The 24155-nt window shown below is 31.8% G+C and overlaps 1 protein-coding gene across 1 annotated transcript in view; it reads left to right on the top strand.

The window, feature by feature from the left end:
• The window catches only part of LanB2 (laminin subunit gamma-1), a 771247-nt gene that overhangs the window by 386228 nt on the left and 360864 nt on the right, over window positions 1–24155 (top strand). The window contains exon 6 of the mRNA XM_075373886.1: window positions 934–1115. Within this exon, the coding sequence (XP_075230001.1) occupies window positions 934–1115 (182 nt within the window). The remainder of the gene's footprint in view (window positions 1–933; window positions 1116–24155) is intronic.

The following is a 24155-nucleotide window of genomic DNA, read 5'->3' as shown; positions in this document are numbered from 1 at the left end:
ACGTGTAAGATCCATATATTTCATTAATTAAAATTTTATTGGACTATAACTCTGGAACCAATGAAAATAAGTACCACTTATGATATATCGTTGGAAATCTCTCAATGAGAACCTATTATTGCAGTTATAAAAAAGTCCAAAACCCAAATTGTTTTAATTTTGGGCTTTTTTGAATACTTTTGGCCCAGTCGATTGCAATCAAAAGGGTGAGGTGTACAACTAGATGTTACAACAATCCTAAATAAAAAAATTCAACATCATACGGCTAATCATTTTTGTATTATACGAGGTACGTACGTACGTACGAACAGACGTCACGCCGAGACTAGTCAAAATGGATTAAGGGATGGTAAAAAATGCTATTTCTGTTGAAATCTGAAAACCGACATTTTTCGCGATTACAATACTTCCCTATACCTAAAATTTTATCTAAAACCTTTTTTTAGACTTAAGAAACTTAATGCAGTCGTAGAAGGAAGAAAATAAGAGTACAGTAAAAATTAAATGATGAAAATAAGTAAAAGCAAAATACCATGATAAATTATATATGATGCAGTTCAGATTTTGTTCAGCAGCTACAGTTTGTTAAGAGCAAATAAAAATTTGTGTATAATCTAATATTTTGTAGTTACCGTAACGTATAGTTGAATTAGATAAATAGTCTAGCCCACCGGTTTGGTCTAGTGGTTAACTCGTCATCGCAAATCAGCTGATTTCGAAGTCGTGAGTTGTAAGGTTCAAATTCTAGTAAATTCTCAGGAATGGTCGACCTGATACTGTGCAAGACTAATTCATTTACATTCATACATATCATCCTCATCAATCACCTTGCAGTGGTTCCGGAGGCTAAACAGAAAAAGAAAGAAAGATGAATAGTCTACTTTTTTATAATTTACTTACTTAAATTTGTTTTTCTTTGTATTTTTTTTTTAGATGTAAGTGTAACGGTCACGCCAGCGAATGTGTAACAAGTAGATCAGCTGATGGTCGAGAGGAAAGTAAAACTTGTGTTTGCCAGCATTTCACAGCTGGTCCCGACTGCAACGAATGTCTTCCCTTTTATAATGATGCCCCTTGGAGTAAAGCAACGGCAACGGACGCGCACGAATGTAAAAGTGAGTCATTATTCAGTTTTTTATTTTATTTTTTTACTCATTAGTAACATAATTTTTTTTTTATAATACAAAGTAAATCTAGGTTAAGTTATTCAAAACATGACCCATTTCATGTATCACAATGTTATATCTATTAAATAAACTTATTATTTAGACCAGCGTCACTCAACCTGAGAGTCGCGGTGATATGAAAGAGAGGGGTCGCGAAATTAGCCGATATCTTTACATGTAAATAATAATGAAATTATTTCATGAGAAAAAATCATTTATTATAAACATTTTACTTTAATTTATAAGTATACATGTAAAGGAAATAAATTAATGAGACGGTTGCGTTTGTTTTTCATTTAAAAGTTTCTCCATACGTTAAAAACATCTACGTTAAAAACAAACAAAAGCAAATTATTTTCACGTGTTAAAAGTGCCGATATTTTGAGCTACAGTCGAAAAATCCTACGTAAGGAACGGGATTAATATTTTCAATGCTTCTGTAACTAAATTTTCATATTCACTTCAACGAGCAAGCGAAAACGTAACTAAATCGTCAGATGTGAATTGTAGTCGTAACGTTTTATCGACAGACATTTCGATGAGCTCGTCGTGAATCTCAACTGGTAACTTAGCGGCTGCAATAACGTTTTCCCAAAATGGATTCAATACTCATCTCTTCGAGAAATAATTTTTATCTTCCAGAAAATACTCCGCCGGCTAAATTTTTAGCTTTCGCAAATGCATCTTCAAAGTGTGGTTTATAATAACTGTGGACTTCTTCATAAAATCTTTCTCAATATAATCGGAAGATAGTGGAAACATATCAAAATTTTTGCTTTGCAGGCGAATAATCGAATATGAAGCTTCTTAATGAAAGCATGAACTATCACGTTCATATAAATTCACATTCAAACATGAAAAAATATATCACCTAAGTAAGCCAACAGTAGTAGTAACAGTAGTAATAGTAAGTAAGCCAACAATATACTCTTTATTCTGTAAAAAAAAAAACATCGAGAATGGCGTTTGTTTATACTGGAAAAATATTAATTCATCTAGCAATTCCAATAACCGGGTTAACACTCACCCCGCAATTACTATCTGACTTCCGTATTTCATCGTATAGTTTTTAGCAAATAATCTTTTCTGTAATGGTCTTCTTTGAATAAAATTAACCATTTTCACAGCTTTAGAAAAATTTGCTTGATATTTACCGCCATATTTTTTGTGGCAAGAGCATGTTCATTCCGCCCTTGATGTAAGACAATCTTTTAATTTTTTTTTCATAAATTAACTGTTATTTTCTGTTATCGCCTTTGCATTGTCACTACATACTGCAATACATTTTTTCCAGTTTATGTTCAGTTTTTAGTAGCGTCATAAAAAGCAAAAAAGACGTTGTTCTGTTGCATTTCCAGGTATTGATTTGCAAAACAATCTACTTTCTTAGACTGATCTGATCCCATCGCATTCATATCTCACAAAACATAACTGAAATTGTTTGCCAAATCTGTTGATTTATCAGATTGAATACTAAAAAATTCACTTAAACTCACTTACTGAATTATCTAATCGCGAACATCGGATACCATGTCATCGATTTCCCTTGATACTGAATCGTTAGGAAATAAAAAAAAAAATTTCAATTTTTTTGCTTTTTCCATGTCTATTAAAACACTTACTATATCAATTGCAGCAGACAGTGTAAAATTTTCTGCGATTGTATGGGATTTCGACATCTTAGCTACTTTTAATGCTATGAGGTAAGATGCGTGAATTGTCTTGTAATTTTATCAGTATGGCTTGATTAGAAACTAACGTTCTACAGTCTCTTACGCCTCTTTTGTACTGCCAAGATCACGATGTGTTCAAACGTATCATAGGCATTTTCGAACATGACGCTCTTACACCGAATATTACGCAAGTAGACCAAATTACAAGGAGCTTGTACACACCATGTTAGAACCTGTAAATTTCTCATGTTTGTAAACTTCATACATCCATGTTCATACCCGTCGCTATCAACGCGTTGGCGGTCGTGGTGCTAAAATGGTTCAGAATCATTTAGAGAATGAAATTTTAATTAACATTTTCATTTTTTCTTTAGAATTAAAAATGTTTTGTTTTTTAATTAAATCAATATTTTTCTGAACAAAATTTATATTTAATTTTAATTTAAACTTAATTTTATGTTTTGGACCATACGCGGATAAAATTTCTCATGATTGTCGTTATTCTAATCAAAACTTTAATGTTAATATGTATAATTTAATAGTGGGGTAATTTTCGTGTAAGATTAATGTAAATTTAGTGGGGGTAAACAAATAATATGTATAATATCTATAAATTGTCAATATAATTTCGGTTGGGACATGTTTTTAAATGCAAAATAACATTTATCAAAGCGATTATTTATTACTACTTTTAAAATCTTTTTGCCATATTTTTCTAATTTTTTTTTTTTAGGGTGAGAAGAATAGTTTGTAACTCATTTTTTTGCAAAAATGTTAACGATTCTATACGATTACGCATCGTCATACGTCGTATTATTTTTCTAAGACTCAAAGGTACGAGTAAATTTGAAGTATGATGTAGATTTGAAGTTTTATCTGAATCTAAGCTTTTATCTCAGAGACCGATAAAAATAAGTTGACTTTAGGTGAGTTAATATTAGGTTGTTTTCATTTACAGTTCTAAACTTTCTTCTTCTCCTGCAATTCTCATATTACTCGTATTTTACCTTACTTAGTTTGTGTCATAGATTTTTCCCCTCTCCATCGAATCGGATTTTGTTAGTGAAGCATAACAAAATCCTGGGGAGTGTCCTTTTATAAGCCGGCTGAATCTTAATTATTAATGCCTGCCCATAACTCCCAGAGTAGGGTTACCAGGCCCGTTTATGTCGATCCTGTTCCCCCACCGTAGGAGCTGGGGCTCGGTCTTTATGCCTTGTTTGCCTCAAACGAGAACACCCAAAAGAGCATTCTCGCTGGGACTACGGTCTTTTCTACAAGAGGTCTTGAGAGTCCCCGTCCCTCATCACTGCTACCCATTTGTGCATGCACAAACGAATAGCAGCTCAACAGCGTCTCTCATCTGTGTCACAGATTAATATAAATTAAGTTTTAAACATACATTTTTAAACCTTCAAAATTAGGGTACAGAATTAACAAAAATCATTGCATGTTTTTAACCACAATTAACTGAATAGCTTGCAAAAAATCTACCTATTAAATACGACAAATATCGACGTAAGACTGCATAAAAGCCCAGCTAGAAAAAAGTATAGATTTGTTAATCGTATTCAAAATTATTAAACCTATTTTTTCAGACTGATGTATATTTAATTACTCCTAAAAATTATTTTTAAAATAATAATTTTTCACTACTTTCATATTAACTGAACCACCTTTTTTCTTAATTAAAATAATATAACAAGATGGATTAGTAAAATAATATATTCTTGAATAATTATAAACAGATATAATAAATCTCAAATGAGGTACGTGAGAATATATAGTAAATTAAAGATTAACTTATTTTATTTATTTATTAATTAATTTTTTACAACTATTTTGTAAATTATTTATTTTTGGTCATAAAACTTTAATAATAAATTATGTATGTATATTTATAGAACCTAGTGACCTTGATTTGTAGACTAACTATAAAATGGCAATATATCTACTGATGTTAACATGACGCGTACTTGAATTATAAATTTCTCAAACTATAAATATTTAATTTTCTATATAATTATTTCTGTAAATGTTTACCACATTAAAAGAATATAAAAAATTTATTAGTAAGGTTTTAGTAATAAAAAATACATCAGTTTGCTTTTTTCTTATAAAATATTGTACTTTTTAATGATACTACAGTAGCCTATGAAAAAAGATGTCAAGTCTGTTCTTCTAATCCTTCTAATATTAAATTTTTCCTGTGGGAAATATCTAAGAAGGAATTTTACTTAAAACTAAAAGTAATAGACTGAAGTTGTAAATATAAATAAACAGTTGTGTTATGTCGATAATCGAAACCAGGAGTTCTTTTTAGTATACATTTTTCTTTTATTGTTTTTTATATTACAAGAGAAACTTATACGCTCGGCTGAAAATCGAGGTCAACCTTGGAGAAATATGTTAAGTCTAATATCAGCTTTTGATTATCACCGGGAAATTGATTATTTGAATTTGAAAGATATTTAAATAGGTAACATGATTAAAATACGAAACCAATGAATACCAAAAAATGGAATGATGAAACTCCTGGACTTTATTGTGTTGTCAAAATAATTGTTGAAAAACTTCAGTATCGTTAGCAAGTAATTACAAATTTTATTCCATTTTACATTAGCTGAAAGAATATCAAATCGACGTGATTTTATAATATTAAAAATATACAAAAACTTTTATTAAATTGCGTAAATGAAGCATTTTTTTTTCATTTTTACGGAAGAAAACTATGCATCAACTTACAAAGTATTTATACAGAGTGATTCAAAGTTTTGAAAGTTGTGTTGGTAGCCGTGGGCGATTGGTACCACTTGATAAGTGGCGCCAGTCTCTCTAACCTAACCTTGCCATTTAGTTGTCATGGGTCCTTGGAGTGGATCGCAACGTGCATTTGCTATCAAAGCGTTTTACAAAAACAATGACAGTGTGGAGGCAGTGCGTAGAGAATTTCGCCGTCATTTTAACCTGAGACGGCACGACCGTGTTCCATCAGCACATGCAATTAAAACATGGATATCTAATTTTGAGGAACTGGTTCGGCAATGAAAAAGAAACCTCCAGGCCGTGAGCGAACCGTCCGTACACAACAGAATGTTCAAGCTTTACAAGATGCTGTCACACGAAGTCCACATCGGTCAATCCGTCGTCTCTCAGGATGTTTACAATTGCACAGTTCAAGTTTTCGAAGAACGTTAGTGAAGGACTTACAATTCCATCCATACAAGTTGTAGATCGTCCAGGAACTGAAACCGAACGATGCAGTTGTGCAAGCACAATTCTGTAATGTAATGCTTCAGAAGATAAATAAATGATAACGAAGAGTTTGTTCACGAACTGTGGATGTCAGACGAAGCGCATTTCCACCTCAGTGGATTTGTTAACAAGCAAAATTTCAGATACTGGGCACAAGAAAATTCTACGCAGCTACACCAGCGTCCGTTGCACAGCCAGAAAGTGACCGTGTGGTGTGCTATGTCATTTTACGGTGTTATAGGCCCTTATTTTTTTGATGATGACAAAGGTCTTGCGATTACAGTGACGTCGGCTCTTTACGTAGCCGTGCTTGAAACCTTCGTTGTGGAACAACAAAAGAGATTTCCACCGATTCTTAACACAGCCTGGTTTCAACAAGACGGAGCAACGTCACATACTGCACGAATGTCGATGGCAGCTGTATGCCGATTGTTTGGACAACGTGTCATTTCACGAAATGGTGACATTAGATGGCCTCCCAGATCGCCTTATCTCTCAGCTCTCAGCGATTACTTTTTGTGGGGTCACCTTAAAAGCAAAGTGTTCCACAGTAGACCTGCTACAACGGAAGAACTGAAGGCAAAGATCCGAGAAGCAATTGAGGAAATTCCAGTTGAGATGTTACGTCAAACCATGAACAATTTAACGAAGAGACTTCGTGAGTGTTTACGTAGAAGAGGATGTCACCTGGAAGATGTCATCTTTAAAAAATAAACTAAAATGTATGTATCCTAAAATGGCAACATTTGTACAATTACATGAAATAAAATTCATTTTCTAAAAAAAATTTTTCATTGTTATTTATTTTTTTAAATTTCCCGTTTCTTTGAACCACTCTGTATTAACTGAACTCAGTTCAATGAAATTTATACTTAACCAGCATCCCCGATCGAGGCTGAACCCGCGCAGTATGAGTATACTACATCAAAAGCTGGAAATAGTTTTTTTAGTAATTGTGTGGGCTGTTGCTCTAAGAGTTCGCTATTTACAACTTAATTGATAAAATAAAATGTTTAGATAAGAGGTGTTCCCAAAATCAAGTTTTTAACCAAATCAAGAGGATACTGAAGTTGTTCAAAAACTATTTTGACAAAAAAGTGAAGTCGAGGAGTTTATCATACCATTTTTACTTCCTTCTACGAATTAAAGGAAGTATTGTGATCGCGGAAAATTTCACTTTCATATTTTTACGGAAATATCCATTTTGATCATCCCTGAATCCACTTTGACGTGACTTCTCTGTACGTAAGCCAATAAAAAAACAATAACAAAAATTAAAATAATAATAAAAAAAGTGATGTGGACACCACATGACTTTCTTGTACGCCTATTAAATTACATATACACATGTTTTTTTTTAAATTAAAAGTTCATAACATTATTTCATTAATACTGATATTTTTCATACGTTTTTTTTACTATTGAATTATTGTTTATCATAAATCGTTTTTACGATCATAGCTTAATAATTATTTATAAATCAATATATTTAAATTGAAAAAAAGTTAAAAAATAAAAGAGGGAAATGAAGTCTGATTCGAACCGATGTGCCTTCCCCTTGTAAGATCCAAACATATCATTAATGAAAATTTTATTTTACTATAACTCTGGAACCAATGAAAATAAGTACCACTTATGATATATCGCGTTGAAAAGCTCTCAATGAGGACTTATTACTGCAGTTAAGAAAAAGTAAAAAATCCAAGTTTTTTAATTTTTAGCTTTTTTGGACACTTTTGGTTCAGCCGATTGCAATCAAAGGGTGAGGTAAACAACCAGATGTTACAACAGTCCTACAGAGTGCTACTCTTATTCCGTCTTACAGAGTGCTACTTTTCCCGAGGAAGCTAGTATTGACATTGACAGCGATTGTTGTAGACGGTGACAATCAATGTAAACAACTTCAAATTTAGTAGAGAAGGTCCACGTTATTTGTTTATAAGTTTTTTTTGTTTTTTATGATTTGTATAATAATGAGTTTTGTGAGGTTTAACTGTGGTAAAGATTTTGGGGGTCATAAGAAGATTGCAATTAAAACTTCGTAATAATTGGTTCAGTAGTTTTCGCAGTTATTGGGAACAAACGAAAAATATGTCCATGTGGTAATGCGATTTCATAGATAGATTACGATAGTTTTCTGTTATCTCTTTATCTACGACCTCATTTCATAGAATCGATAAAGATGAGATGACACCTATTTTTACATGCTGGATTTTAATTTAGAGTTTTAATATTGTAAAATGGTTTAAAAAAGTATGTCTAAATTAATTTAGAACACCAACAATCAGTTTTTTGTAGATATAAAGAACTTTATAGATTATAGCTCATTATATCTATAAAGAAGTATATATACTTCTGTATAGATATAATGAACTTTATTATATCTATAAAGACGCAATAATTATAATAACAAAAGTAATGTAACTGTATTTTTTTTTGGATAAAAAAAGGTAATAACTAAGTAATTTTTAATAAAGCAAAAAGTTGGAATTATGAGGCAAATTGTTTTGCCTCAAGTTATGATTATGAGACTGCCTTTTTTCTGTACCCGATTTTCTATACTTACTAGAATACATGACCAAACTGTTTACATTTTCTTTATAATATCATAAAAACCTTTACGTTTATTAATTATTACTTTGAATAATATTCTGTTGTTTATTTATGTTTCCATCTATTTTAATAGGTATAGTGTTACTACCATCTTAAAACAATAATCCTTTCCCTGTCTGTTTTTGTTTCTCAATATTTTGAACCCATAAAATTCAAAATATTAAATAAATTAGAAGAGAATAGACCATCTTAAAACAATAATCCTTTCCCTGTCTGTTTTTGTTTCTCAATATTTTGAACCCATAAAATTCAAAATATTAAATAAATTAGAAGAGAATAGACATACAAAGTGTTAACTAAATACTTACCACCCAGCGGGTTGGTCTAGTGGTGAACTCGTCATTGAAAATCTGCTGATTTCGAAGTAGAGAATTTTAAGGTTCAAATCCAAGTAAAGGCAAATATTTTTATACGAATTTGAATACTAGATCGTGCATACCACTGTTCTTTCGTGGTTGGGTTTCAATTAACCACACATCTCAGGAATGTTCGACCTGAGACTGTACAAGACTACACTTCATTTACATTCATACATATCATCCTCATTCGTCCTCTGAAGTTAATACCTTACGGTGGTTCCGGATGTTAAACAGAAAAAGAAAAAATATTTATCGTAATACATTTCAGCTAACATCTACGTTTTATTTGCGAGTACCCAACTTAGTTATATCTCTCCTAATTCTATATTTTAATGTTCCTTTTTTACTCTTCAGTTTTGGAAGAATTCAAATCGTGTAATACACTAATTCTATTTGTTGTTCAACTGTTAATATTGCCAACTTACAAAATAAAAAAAATATTTCAATTTATTTTTAAAAACTATTTCTAAATAATGAATTTTTCGTTTTTTTTTAATTTTTAACATAGGTAAATTACAATGAAATTTAAATAATGCTATTAAATTGTTTTATCAAATTTTTCAGATCAAAAACCGTACAATTCTATCAAAGTATTCCCTTTAAGTTCGAAATATCTCAATGTTGCTTCATTTTACCCTTGGAATAAAAACTAGGAATTTTCGCAAGCTGTTTATTAAAAACGAAGGGCTTCCGGACTCATGATTTTCCTTATTATTGAATTGTTTAAAAATATTTATTAAGTATCCATCACCTATAACGGTTGTACGTAGCCTGATATGAGACAGGTCACCATAAAAAATAACGCAAAATTTCACAGAAATAACAAGCATCCGATTTCAGGATATTCCTTGCCCGTCGTAGAAGGCGACTTAAAGGGTCGTATACATCTTGTAGTTCCGGGTACGGTAGAATAGGACTAAAACAAAAAAAAAATAAAGAAAAATTCACTTACTGTTTCCTGGAATACTCGCCGTAAATAATCTTCTCTGATGCTTTGATACGGTGTTAGAGGATTGCATCTACAACTCATTCAATGCAGGATTTCCAAATAATGACGTGGACCAAATTTTTTTCCAATGTCAGGTGGTGGATGCTTATGTCCATTATTTGTAGACGTCTTCATACTAACCAATACTGTAGTAATATAAATAATAATCTAAATTCTTCCGCTTATTAATCTTATTTGCTGAAAACAGAAAACGTAGCGTGCATGTTTCGTAGGCAAATGTTTTTCACAAAACAAAACTTTTCCTCCCAACAGTATAAAAAACTTGTAACATCATACCTTGGTTTATAAACTAATGAGAAAACACACGTTATAAAAATTAAATAAATAATTTATGGTAACATGCGTATATATTATTCCAAGTGAAACAGTTATCAATATAAGATAATTGTCACCGTAGAAACAATAATGAAAAATAATTCGTTTTGATTTATATGTACATATTATTTTAGAGTAATTATCTAATTTTTAAATTATTTATTAAATAATAATTAATAATAATAATTAGTAATTAATAATTGTAAACAGATTGCCCACCCGGCCTGTGAAATGGTTAACTCGTCATTGTAAATCAGTTGTTCAAAGTCTGGTTTTTTATGAAATTAATTAAAAGGGAAAGCTGTATAATGAACATCATTACTCTCAAAGAAAACCATTCTTTATTGTGCCGCTCTTATCTTAGGTGTTTTTAATTGTACCATCATAAGAAAAGTCATGAAAATTGGTGTAGAAATCAATAAATTATACATTCTTTTAATAGGGAAACACATTCACCGTACTTTGGAAAGCATAATCAATGATGCGTAGTAGTTCTATCTTGGGTATTTGAAATAGTATTGGCATTACCAGTAATACAGTGGAGGGGATAACGTACCGCGACAGTTCGTCATAGGTTACAGCAAGCCGGTCCAGCAATCCCCACCCCCTTCCAGCGCATCAGCTGAGCTTTCTAAACTTTTACTAGTAATGAAACATCACATCTTCCTAAGTATGATACCGTAGTTGAAATAGTTTATTTATAATTTATTGCGTATTTATTTTAATTGTGCATTAATTATATTTTAATTCGTTCTGGTTTATAATTTATTTTGTTTTATTGTTAATTGAATTTTGGTTGTTTTTACACAAATATCTTTATTAATTTATTATTAAAAAAAATAGTCAGTTATTAATTAACCGGAAATCTCATTAATCTTTGCTTTAATTTAAATGAAAATTAATTTCTTTAAAAAATGAAAAAAATAAAAAAACTGTACTTCGCATTTGGATAAGAATTAAATTAATTGTTGAATAAATCGATAAATGTTATAAAATGTTAACTTTTCCATTAAGTTAAATGAATATAATCGATTATTCGGTGCTGATTTGATCTTTAAAGTTATCAAATTGGACAGACGTGTTTCTTTTCTATAAGTGTCTAACTGTGAGTAATTTCTTTTTCCTTAAAAGATTTATATAATCAAAACGTAAACAAATTAAATAAACATGATATTTATATTATTACGTGATATACTGATCAACAGATAGACGTTTCTACCTTTCATGTTATTTTAATTTTGCAATCTACATATCTTTAGGTCGAAAATCCTTGAAATACACGTCTTTCTTTCCCTTTCATTTACTTCAGAGTATAAATTTTACTAAGTTTTTTTTTTTTAATGTATTGATTAAATATTGGCAGCTATAAAATAGCAATAAGAACAACTACAGAAGCGGTGTCTGTTGTTTTAGATAACATCAAACATTAGTCAGCCAATGTTGAGTTGAGGCAGAGAACTCTTTTTTTATTTCTTCGCCAAACAACTTTTTCCAGTTTCTTTATAGACATCAAATTTTTCTCCATATAATTTATCCTTTGATGTTTTTTTCCCTTCGTAACATTTATCATTTTCTAATATATTTTAATATTATTGTCATTATTTTATATTTAATCGATATTATTAAATTATAAACATAACACATTTATATGTGTTTTATCGATAGAATTGTGACCATATGGTGACAGTTCGATGAACTCTTCGTTGAAGCCGGCAACGCAAAGCAAAACAAACGAGCGGCCGCAGACAAATAAATTCCTCTTCTCTGTTAGTAACAGCAGTCGGAATAAAATTCCACTGGTTCTCCGCACCGACGTAGCCAGGGTTTAACCTCCTGAGTGACGGTTTGTCCATCCCTGCACTTTTCAAAACATTCTATCTATCTTATAACAATCACGAACTTGTTCGTTTTACTTTTTGATTCTCGTCGTCGACGTTGTTGGTTCTTGCTCTTAAAAAGTCATGTTTTTATAACAGTAAAAAAGCATTTTAACTTTTATCGTGCCTTTTTTTTTAAACGCTGAACGTTTTTAAATGTTTGCTTTTATAATGCTGTAGATTTTTATTTGTCTCACAAAATATATATATATATATATATATATATATATATATATACACACACCAACCATTATATAAACCATTCAAAAAGCATGGAGTGGCCAGTACGTGACCTTTTTAAATTAGAAAAGAAAATTAATAAATCAAAACAACCATTTCGTATCAGTATTTCTCTTATAAAAAAAAACCTTGTGATAATTAGTTTTTCTTAAATTAATATTTAAATATATTAAATAAAAATACCTAATTATGAAATTCGTAAAACAATTTATTTGAAATAGTTTATATATGTAGACTTATACGTCAGTAATTCGCTTGAGGAGATGAAAATTTATTATGAATACTTTTTATAAACTTCTTTGATTAAATTATATTATTAAGTATTCTAACCTCGGCTGAACATTTCTTTACAGTCAATTTCAGTTGAGCCACAAAATAGTTACAGTAGGAATAATTTATTTGGACAGTGAGTGATATATTACGCGAAAATTAAACTCTATATCATTTGAAGACTTTCGCACAGCGGTGTTAATATCATACTGAAAACATTAGTTAATTGATGATATAATAATATTCAATCTAAGAAGGTGTAAAATATGATAAAATCATTTCATTCATTCTGATGATTTATTGTTTAATATTGTATCAGCACTTTGTAATAATCACTAACCGTCATTCTATATTATTTCAGTTATAGAAAATGTTTTTATGTACATAAAATTTAGATTAGAATTCTTTAAAAAATAGAAAAAAGTAGGAGTAATTTTCTCTATTAAAGAATTAATAAATTTTATTAAATCAATTTACTCAGAATAAAATTTTCTACTCGTTTTGAAAATAAAATTTACATATTTATTAGTTATTTAACAAAGTTATTGCACTTCAAACCTAAAAAAATGTTTTTCGTAACCGAATTTTTCTGTTTTACGTTGGGTATCATAAAAGATACAAGAAACACAGTTCTGGGACCTGTTTTATTCGATTTTCAAGGTCAAAAATCATAAGAAACCATCAAGTTTACCCCTTACATACTGAAGTTTCACCGCGGGAACTGAAACCAAGCGAAATTTTTCGCTAGCCGTAACTCGATAACAAAGCGTTTTCGGATATATATTTGTATCAACTTTTTTCCTTTTTTCAAGCTCTAAAATCAGTTACCAGATTATTTCCCTTTCCTTTTGAATCACTTGAATAAATATATATATATGCACCTATGACACTCCCGTCAACGTAAGGATTCCAGTGCAGGATCATTCATCTAAATCGGTTCAGCCGTTGAGATGCTACGGTGGAACAAACACATACATACAATCTAAATACATTACACTTCTTTTTGTACAGTCGTGTAAAAATAGAAGTAATTTATGGAATGCAAAGTTGGCAGGAGTCTATTACTCCCTACTTTATCGCAGAGCCTGGACAGAGTCCCTTGCTGCTGGATCTTTCTAATCGGGCTTGTTTTTAAAAGGTTATTTTTAATCTCGGATCTAATTTTTCAATTTTTGTCTATTATTATTTTAGTGAATTTAAGACGGATTTAATTGCATTCCAATCCGTTGTTGAACCAGCGTTATCAAACCCATTGCATGGGCCGACCGCGGAAGGCTAGGCTTATAAAGCCTGTCCTCCCGACGTAATTCCCCTTCAGACCGTCCACTGAAGTCCTTTCGGTGCTAACTCTTTAATAGGCTAGCAGGAATACGCCACAACGGGACACTAGCTAAAAAGGAGGGAGCAATGCGTCCCCTTTTCCGGAGGAGTCGCTATTGCTGGGTTATTTGTCTTAATGTAAGTTTTAAATTAGGAGAGGTTGTGTAGAAGCTCTTCATCCGCTTCTGGTATGGCTGCCCTTCAGGACGCATCTCTGCTGGGCTCTGTTCCGGACTCCAGTCCGTGATGTTGAGACGAGTGGCTGGTCTTCCTTCTTCTTCATCTTCTCCCTCTTCTTCTCCCGAAGACCTCTTCGTTCTTCTTTGACCTGCACTTTCCAAGAATTGGTAGTAACCGAAGTTACATACCGTTAACCTTGTAATTCCCGAAGCCCCGAAGGGCTGAACGGGGGAAAGTGCAGGTTTCTTCGCTCTTCTGTGCTGTCAGTGGCTGCTGGGCAGGTGGCTGCTGGGCAGGTGGCTGCTGGGCAGGTGGCTGCTGGGCTGATGGCTGCTGGGCTGATGGCTGCTGGGCTCGTTCCCTCTTTCTTCTTTCTTGAAAGGAAAGGAAGGTAATAGGGAACTTACAAATGGTGGTGCCTATTCTCGATCGCGGTTTTGGGGCGGCGATTTTCTGGAAAGAAGTAAACAGTAATTATTCACTCCACGTAATTATTAACCTTCAGACACACGTGTGTCTGAGAAGGGGTTGGGGGGACCGCGTGGCCGCAGTGAAGAAACCATTTGTTTTGTGGTGGCTGTTGGTATCTGCAACAGAAGAAACAGAACACACACACGGAAAGAAAAAAAATAAAAAAAATAAAAAATAAAAAATTCTTAATTATAACTTTTCTTTCGGCTGGCAGGATGAGACGGCACGTCGAGCCGTTCCACATCCACGTTTCTCCCGTTTCTGAAACAAGAGAAACAGAACAAAACACACGCAAAAAAAAAAAAAAAAAAAAATTTTAAATTTAGACCGCGTTTTTGTTGTATGCGCGACTTACCGTATTTGATGTCTTCAAATTATATAACTCGCGAAAAACTATCACTCGCGACCCCGGAAACGCGTCTGACGCACTATTCCGTTTATGGCTCATGCGATATGGAGGCCCCTAAGCCTGGTTTGTCGATTTTCGGCTACCGCACCGCACCATCACGGTGGTTCGTCCAGTACGGCGTGAGGCCGAAAAGTAATTTAAAAAATTAAGGTGATTAAATATAACAGTGAAACAGATAAATCTGCTACCTTTCGTGAATTTAATCCCCATTAAAAAAGTTCAGGTCGATTTGATGTAATAAATAAAATAAAATTTTATTTTTATTTATATTATTGAATTAATTTTATTTTGTAACTATTCATATACATTTTTTTTTACTGTAATTCAAGTTTTTTAAACTTGATAATTTTTGTTCGCTATTACTTTTGATATTTTCTTAAATTATTTTACCATATTTTGTCGTTAATACCTTTGAATAAAGAAAAACTATTTAATTCATAAGTTATTTGGAGTAGAAGAGAATTCCATCATATAAAATCGTGGCGCCAGTGTTGAAACATTTGCTAGACATTAAAATCATACCAATGAAAATCTGTTTTATATTTTGCGGCAATAATTACTTTTAAAAATGTGCTATGTGTATTTTTCTTTCAGTTCAATGAATATAACTTATCATAAAAGGAATTTAAAAAAAACGAAATTATATTCAACATGTAATTTAAACTGTATCATTGTATGATGAGATAACGTATTACAATGGAAAGAAGTCTTTTGTCAATTAAAATATATAATAAAGAGAAAATGCACGGCCTTGAGCCGAGTCTAAAATAAGATCTGTCTATGTCTTCTTTGAAGAAGAACATGTATAGCTAATCTTGTTTAGCTTGAATGCCATTGTCTGTCGACAGAGATACTGTTGTCTTACTACTCTTGGCGGCAGCAGCACCAAGAATGGGTATTATATATAGGAATTGACGGCGTCACCGTCTTCAATAAACCAAATGATCTACAGTTTTTAACCAAAGAAGTTATCACCAAGAAGATAAATTGATTTAGTTATTGCGTAGCACATCAGGGTTCTCAAAACGAAATTTCATATAAATATTAATTTTCTTATATTTTTTTTTTTTATATGTATTTTCTTAATTTACGTTAAAGTATAATTTAGTGTGTAATATAGTATTATTATTAAATTATTTTTTTTATTAATTGTCAAAAATAAATTAATTGATCTTTAACAAACGTAAAAACTTAATCAATGAAAAAAAAAATTGAATTAGACTTTAGAAAAGTTTGAATTAGGTTACGAATAAATGGTTTATATTAATCGGAATTCTTACACGCTTTTGGCAGTTTTTAAAGTATTTTTTCCAACAAAGTATACAATTTACAATGAAATCTGCATGAAAGTCATTGTTATTTCTTCTTTTTCTAATAATATGTAATAAATAGATTTTAAATTTCACTTACAGAAAAGTAAAAATTACTTTAGTCATATTTCTATTTACTTTAGTCTAAATTCAGTCATCGAAAAAGGTTGCAGCAATTGAAAAAATCGTATCTCAGTAAGTATTTTTTATTTTTTTTTTTTTATTTTTTTTTTTAATCTCCGAGTCCGCAGTCAAGTAATTCTTTCCGTAGAGGATGATATGTGTGTTTTGTAGCGTGTGTGAAAAATGCCATGCCTGACTGGGATTTGAACCCAGGAAATCCGGGTGAAAGGCCGAGACGCTACCACTCTCGCTACGGAAGCCTGCAAGAAACTACTAGAAATAAACGATTATTTTTTTTAAAGATTCACAAAATAAAAAAGTTTTTTACATACCTTAAATGTTTCAATATGAGCTCCACTGGTTGCTCTGCAGACATCCAACCGATAATCGACCTCGTCCCAGGTCCACTTAACATCGCAGGAGTGACTGTATCAATAGCAGCGATGATCCGTTGTCTTAAATGTTGTACATTCGTTATTTTTTCACTGTAGACAATGTTCTTAACGTATTTCCATAGAAAAAATTCTAGGGCTGTCAAATTTGAGTTTCTCGGAGGTCAAGGCACAGAACCGGTTCTACGGATCCAACTATTAGGAAATTTCATTGAAAGCGTGTCGAACTCAGGGTAAAATATTGTGTCGCACCATTTTGTTGAAACATTACAACAACGTTAACATATTGTTCAATTTGATCTACTTGCGGGAAACGTGTAACAAGTTTGGCACTGCTTTTTATTCTTCGTCATTCGTTATTGCCATTCGGGGAAGTCTTTCAATTCCACTTTGCCAGATTCTTTAGACTGATTGTACTATTAATGCTGTTTGCATGAGTGGGGTCATTACCATAAACACGCCGGATAGTCCGTTAAACAGTTATAACTGATTTATACTTCCCTAACCATAAAACGCGCTGTGCTTTTTGCTGAATTATCGTCGTTGCACTGAATAACAGTGGTGTAGAGGCGTTGTGCTGTTGTGTGCATCGACTCAAGACACGGCCGGTCACATCTAAAAAAACTTGATGGTATCCCGATTATTTTGCTGTTCCAATTAACACTTTATCTCAATTACTTAGAAGGGTATGATTTTTTTTTACTGCTGCAACAGTTTTAGATGATCTGTAAGTAGCAAATGTTCAGTCTCTGATGTACTTAGCAGTGAGACAGTTCCGTTAATTGAACATCAATAATAAACTCATTTCTAATTATTGAATTTGAGGTCACTGGATCAATAAACAACTGTTTTGTAATACTTAATGAGCGATGATGCCAACCGCCTATCAAATCAGTTGTAGTATTTACCTTTCATATGCCTTTTAGATTAATTTGAACTTAACTAGACAGAAATAAACTTTTTGACAGTGGAAGAAAAAACTTCATTTAGATATATATGAAACAGTCTTCTTTACTTTTATGTCCTTAGGTCTTTGTAAGTACTGTTAAAATGAAGAAAGTGTGCTTGAAAGATAAAATCAACCCTCTCTACCGATTCTCTAATGGATTTTTTGTATTATTTGTCATATCTTATTAATGGTAAAGATTCATTGAATTTTTTATGTACCGCTTTCCTTTTACATTGTACCGTTACTGAAATACGAAAGGTACTTTATAAAATTTCAATATCGTAATTTAAAATTTTTATTATGTAGTCTTTAGGACTTTTTTCTATTTACTGTCTTAGAAATTAATCATTATTACTTATTTTTTTATAAGTTATCTTATAAAACATTACGACGACCGTTAGTGTGATAATCGAAAGTCTGTGTAACCGTAATCAGAGGCAATATATATTGTATCGTAATGTAGTGACAATTACCAGAGAAAAACACAGTGTATACTATTAATAAATAAAATTTCAGAATATTTTATCTTTTTATTCTATAATACAATTACTTGCTTTTAATGTATAAATTGTAGTTCTAAAATTGAATTTTAATCTCCAGTAAATATGAGATATTATAACACTGATTTGCAAAAAATATTTTTAGGTAGATTTCATAAAACAGGTACCTATTGTAATGGGTACCATGATACGACTTCTGGAAAATTTCGACTTATCTTCGCGTTTCACATTTCCCAGACCTCAAAAACACCGTCAGTTCAAAATTTTATATAAAAATTTATATATATATATATATATATATGTATGTATGTATGTATTTCACTTTATTATGGACACGATAACTGCCGTAATTTTGCGCCAATCACATTCAAATTGATACATAAAATATATCAACCCAAAATCTCGGTCGAGTTTTTTAATCGGAAAAATCGGACCATGGGAGTGGAAATGGGGGGACTTTTTCGAAAAAAACAAAATATCGCTATAATTTTCTTATTAAGTAAAATAACGAATTCTTTTTAAGTTCCTACTGTTCTTTGAATAAGGCCATAAAAGGTATCTAGTAAAGTTTTTTGATATCACCAACCATTGGTCCAGAGGGTGGAAAACATAAGGTTCCGAAGACAAAAAACATCATACTTCCCTTTATAGGCACAGTATCGAATCGGTTTAAAGTGGGTCGTTAGTCCTCTAAACATTACCTAAACCTCTGTCTGAAGCAATTTTTGGTATGACCAACTCTTACGGCAAGGCATGACCAAAATGTTGCTGGAATTGTAAGAAGATGGGGCTTGTCGTATGCTAAACATGTGAAACTTTTTTCACATGCAACCATTGTTGTATTGAGTAAATTTGAATTTTTTTTTTAACTTTAAAAAACCTGAACTTTAAAAAACTTTAAAAACGGTGGTTTTTTAACTTTAAAAAGGTGGAAATCTTTTTTATTCCCTACTAAGCAGCAGTGAAATCTACCTCCGCCTTCCAGCGTGCTGATACTAATTTTTTTATGCATGAAATAGTTTTTATTTTTTTTTGAACATTAAAACCATCACATAGAGATAGATAAGAAGCAACCCTTTAATATTTAAATGTTTAATACAAGCAATGTAGTTATTGTTCAAGGTTGAATGACGTATATACGTTAAACCAACAACGTATTCATTAGTTACAGAATTTTATATTAAAATTCATCATTTTATTAATATGTTTGTATATTAAGATATTTACACAAGTATTATTTTAATTAATATAAATGTCTGCTACTTGCTCTTTAACAACATTATCAGTTTACAATTTAAAATAAAAATATTGGTTTTAAATTTGTATTATATTTTTTTAATGTATTTTATTTATGTAACCTGATAAATGATGTAAGACTAAATCAGTGCGTTGCGGTGAACCACTTGTCTCAAGTTCCTATACAAATAGATATGATTCTATTTTTTCTCATTAAATAACGGTGCCATTTATGGTTAAATAATTAGAAGATTATTTGTTTAATTTTTATCAAATCTACTATATAATGCTTCAACCGCAAAATTTTAGATTAAAGATCTTTTTTTCTTAATATAATTTCATGGTCTTTGGAATAGAAATATAATTATAAATAATACAATAATTTCTATCTACATTTAACTATCGATTCAATATATTATCTTTATAATAAATACTAATTATATATAGTTCATTTTTTAAGATTGATTATCATTTATCATTTCCGTGAGTTTTGTTGCATGCGGGTATGCAAAAATATAGCCGGCCTCCGTGACACTAGTGGTAGTATCTCGGCCTTTTATCCGGAGGTCCCGGGTTTAAATCCCGGTAAGGCATGGCATTTTTACACGCTACAAGTAAAAAGAAAAAAAAGGTTTGTTACAGTGAGAACAATGCAGCGGGAATCAACTTCATTCTTCGCTTTTCCTAGAAGGCTAGGCATTAGATATATATTCTTTAAAGTCAGCTGTATCATTTTTGTTGAACTATGTTAAGTCACTTATCTGTAGAATGTTGAAATTTTGGATTTAGGACGGTTGTAACTTCTAGTTATACACCTCCCCTTTAGATTGCAATTGACTGAACCAAAAGTGTCCAAACAATCCCAAAATCCATATTTGGATTTTGGAAAAAACATATTTGGATTTTGGACTTTTTCTTAACTGCATTAATAAGCCCTCATTGAGAGCTTTTCAATGATATATCATAAGTGGTACTTATTTTCATTTTTTCCAGAGTTATAGCCAAATAAAATTTTCATTAATGAAATATTTGGATCTTACAATGATCAAGCATTTGATCCTCTGATTTTAAAAAAAATTTACGATAAATAGTAATTCAGTAATAACAATAAAAAAAGAAAACAAGAAAAAAAACATCAGAAGTTATTAATGAAATAAAATGTTATATATTTTTCATTTTAAAATAATGTATAATATGTAATTTATTGGCGTACAAAGAAGTCATGTGGTGTCCACATCAGATATTTTAAATAATACACCCTGGCTTAAAATCCAGAAAAATATTTTTAAATATTTTATTTTTGAAATATTTAAGTCTGAAAAAAATATATATTCTGTCTTTTTGTTCCTTTTTTTGACTGTAACTCTTTTAATTTTTATTATTAAATTATTTTTATATTTTTCTTCTTAAATTAAATTTCTTCTTAAGGAAGTAGCTTTGGCATCTAATTACATTTCGGATCCAAAATGAGATGAAATTTTTTTCATTGCTTCCATAAAAGTTATACATAATTTTTCTATATTTTTAAACAATTCTTTTTATGACTTGACAGGCGTAACCGGAATGGTTATTCAATACTTTGCCAGTTTTTTACTTTTTTTTTTTCAACAGTTTTAAGTGGTAATAAGGTTTTAGTATTGAAATATACCCACGCACATTGAATGTATATCGAAATAAAACTACGTTAACCTTGACCGCATTGAAAATGTGTATTGTTTATACGTTATTGCACATGTACTATTGTATGTATATGAAACAGTCTGTGTGCATTATTTATACTCAATAATAAATGGTTTTTATACATTTCTGAAGTACATTATTTAAAATGTATAAATTATATTTGCCAGTAAAATACATGAGTCATCATTGTGTAATTTGTTAACATTAAGTTGATACAAATTATTACTTCCTTGAACGAAGTAAAGGAAGCAATTGTGATCATGAAAAATGTCAGTTTTCGGATTTATCAGCCGAATACCTTACAGTGGTTCTCCTCTAATACCTTACAGTGGTTCCGGAAGCTAAACAAAAGAAAAGAGCAAATAACCCACAAAAATACTAGCGGCAATTTTAGGGGTGGGAAAGCCCTAAAATTGCCGCTAGTATTTTAATCCAAGTTTAAAATGATAGATTTTTGGAATTTTTTTAAAGGTGTTTTTAGTTTATTTAACCTTTTAGTTGGTGAGGGGGCTTGAGTGCTCAGGGATACAGAGTAGCTGGACCGAAGGTGCAACCATATCGGAGAGGTATCTGTTGAGAGCCAGACTAAGGAATGATTCCTGAAAGAGGGCAGCAGCTCTTTCAGTAGTTGTTAGGGGCGTGAGTCACAATGACTTAAACGGCCGTATCAACATCACTCAGTCCTCTGAGTACTGCGCAGCTGAAAGCAATGGAAAACTACAGCTGCTTTTTTTCCAAGAAAATGTGGCTCTCTGCATTTTCACATAGCAACAATGGAGGCGCCTTCCTTGGTAAAATATTCTGGAGGTAAAATAGTCCCCCGTTCGGATCTCCGGGTGGGGACTACTAAGGAAGGGGTCACCAGAAAATTAAAAAATAACATTCTACGAGTCGGAGCGTGGAATGTTAGAAGCTTAAAAAAGGTTGGTAGGCTAGAAAATTTAAAAAGGGAAATGGATAGGGTGAATGTGGATATAGTAGGAATTAGTGAGGTTCGGTGGGAAGAGGAAGGCGACTTTTGGTCAGGTGATTTTAGAGTAATTAACTCAGCGTCAAATAATGGGGAGGCAGGAGTAGGTTTCGTGATGAACAAGAAGATAGGGAGGAGAGTGGAGTATTTCAAAACGCATAGCGATAGAATCATTGTAATAAGGATAAAATCAAAACCTAAACCGACAACGATTGTTAACGTTTATATGCCTACAAGCGCCCATGATGATGATGAGGTAGAGTGTGTATACGAAGAGATTGATGAAGCAATTAAACACGTAAAGGGAGATGAAAATTTAATAATAGTTGGAGATTGGAATGCAAGCATTGGAAAAGGCAAGGAAGGAAATATAGTGGGTGAATACGGGCTGGGCAAAAGGAATGAAAGAGGGGACCGACTTATAGAGTTTTGCACGAAGTATAATTTAGTAATTGCCAACACCCAATTTAAAAATCATAATAGAAGAATATACACTTGGAAAAAGCCAGGCGATACTGGAAGGTATCAGATAGATTATATCATGGTTAAGCAAAGATTTAGAAATCAACTCGTTGACTGCAAAACTTACCCTGGAGCAGACATTGATAGCGACCATAATTTGGTGATAATGAAATGTAGATTGGGGTTAAAAACCTGAAGAAAAGTTGTCAGATGAATCGGTGGAATTTAGAGAAGCTTGAGGAAGAGGAGGTAAAGAAGATTTTTGAGGAGGACATCGCAAGAGGTCTGAGTAAAAAAGATATGGTAGAAAATGTAGAAGAAGAATGGGAGAATGTTAAAAAGGAAATTCTTAAATCAGCAGAAGCAAACTTAGGCGGAATAAAGAGAACTGGTAGAAAACCTTGGGTTTCAGACGATATATTGCAGCTGATGGATGAACGTAGAAAATATAAGAATGCTAATGATGAAGAAAGTAAAAGGAACTATCGGCAATTAAGAAATGCTATAAATAGGAAATGCAAACTGGCGAAAGAAGAGTGGATTAAAGAAAAGTGTTCAGAAGTGGAAAGAGAAATGAACATTGGTAAAATTGACGGAGCATACAGGAAAGTTAAGGAAAGTTTTGGGGTACATAAATTAAAATCTGATAATGTGTTAAACAAAGATGGTACACCAATATATAATACGAAAGGTAAAGTCGATAGATGGGTGGAATATATTGAAGAGTTATACGGAGGAAATGAATTAGAAAATGGTGTTATAGAGGAAGAAGAGGAAGTTGAGGAGGATGAAATGGGAGAAACAATACTGAGATCTGAATTTAAGAGAGCATTAAAAGATTTAAATGGCAGAAAGGCTCCTGGAATAGACGGAATACCTGTAGAATTACTGCGCAGTGCAGGTGAGGAAGCGATTGATAGATTATACAAACTGGTGTGTAATATTTATGAAAAAGGGGAATTTCCGTCAGACTTCAAAAAAAGTGTTATAGTTATGATACCAAAGAAAGCAGGGGCAGATAAATGTGAAGAATACAGAACAATTAGTTTAACTAGTCATGCATCAAAAATCTTAACTAGAATTTTATACAGAAGAATTGAGAGGAGAGTGGAAGAAGTGTTAGGAGAAGACCAATTTGGTTTCAGGAAAAGTATAGGGACAAGGGAAGCAATTTTAGGCCTCAGATTAATAGTAGAAGGAAGATTAAAGAAAAACAAACCAACATACTTGGCGTTTATAGATCTAGAAAAGGCTTTCGATAACGTAGATTGGAATAAAATGTTCAGCATTTAAAAAAAGTTAGGGTTCAAATACAGAGATAGAAGAACAATTGCTAACATGTACAAGAACCAAACAGCAACAATAACAATTGAAGA

This window comes from Lycorma delicatula, chromosome 8 (genome assembly GCF_047948215.1).
Source record: "Lycorma delicatula isolate Av1 chromosome 8, ASM4794821v1, whole genome shotgun sequence".
In the NCBI taxonomy this organism is placed as follows: Eukaryota; Metazoa; Arthropoda; class Insecta; order Hemiptera; family Fulgoridae; genus Lycorma; species Lycorma delicatula.
The sequence above is the reverse complement of the archived record's forward strand: the minus strand, read 5'-3'. Positions and strand labels throughout refer to the sequence as shown.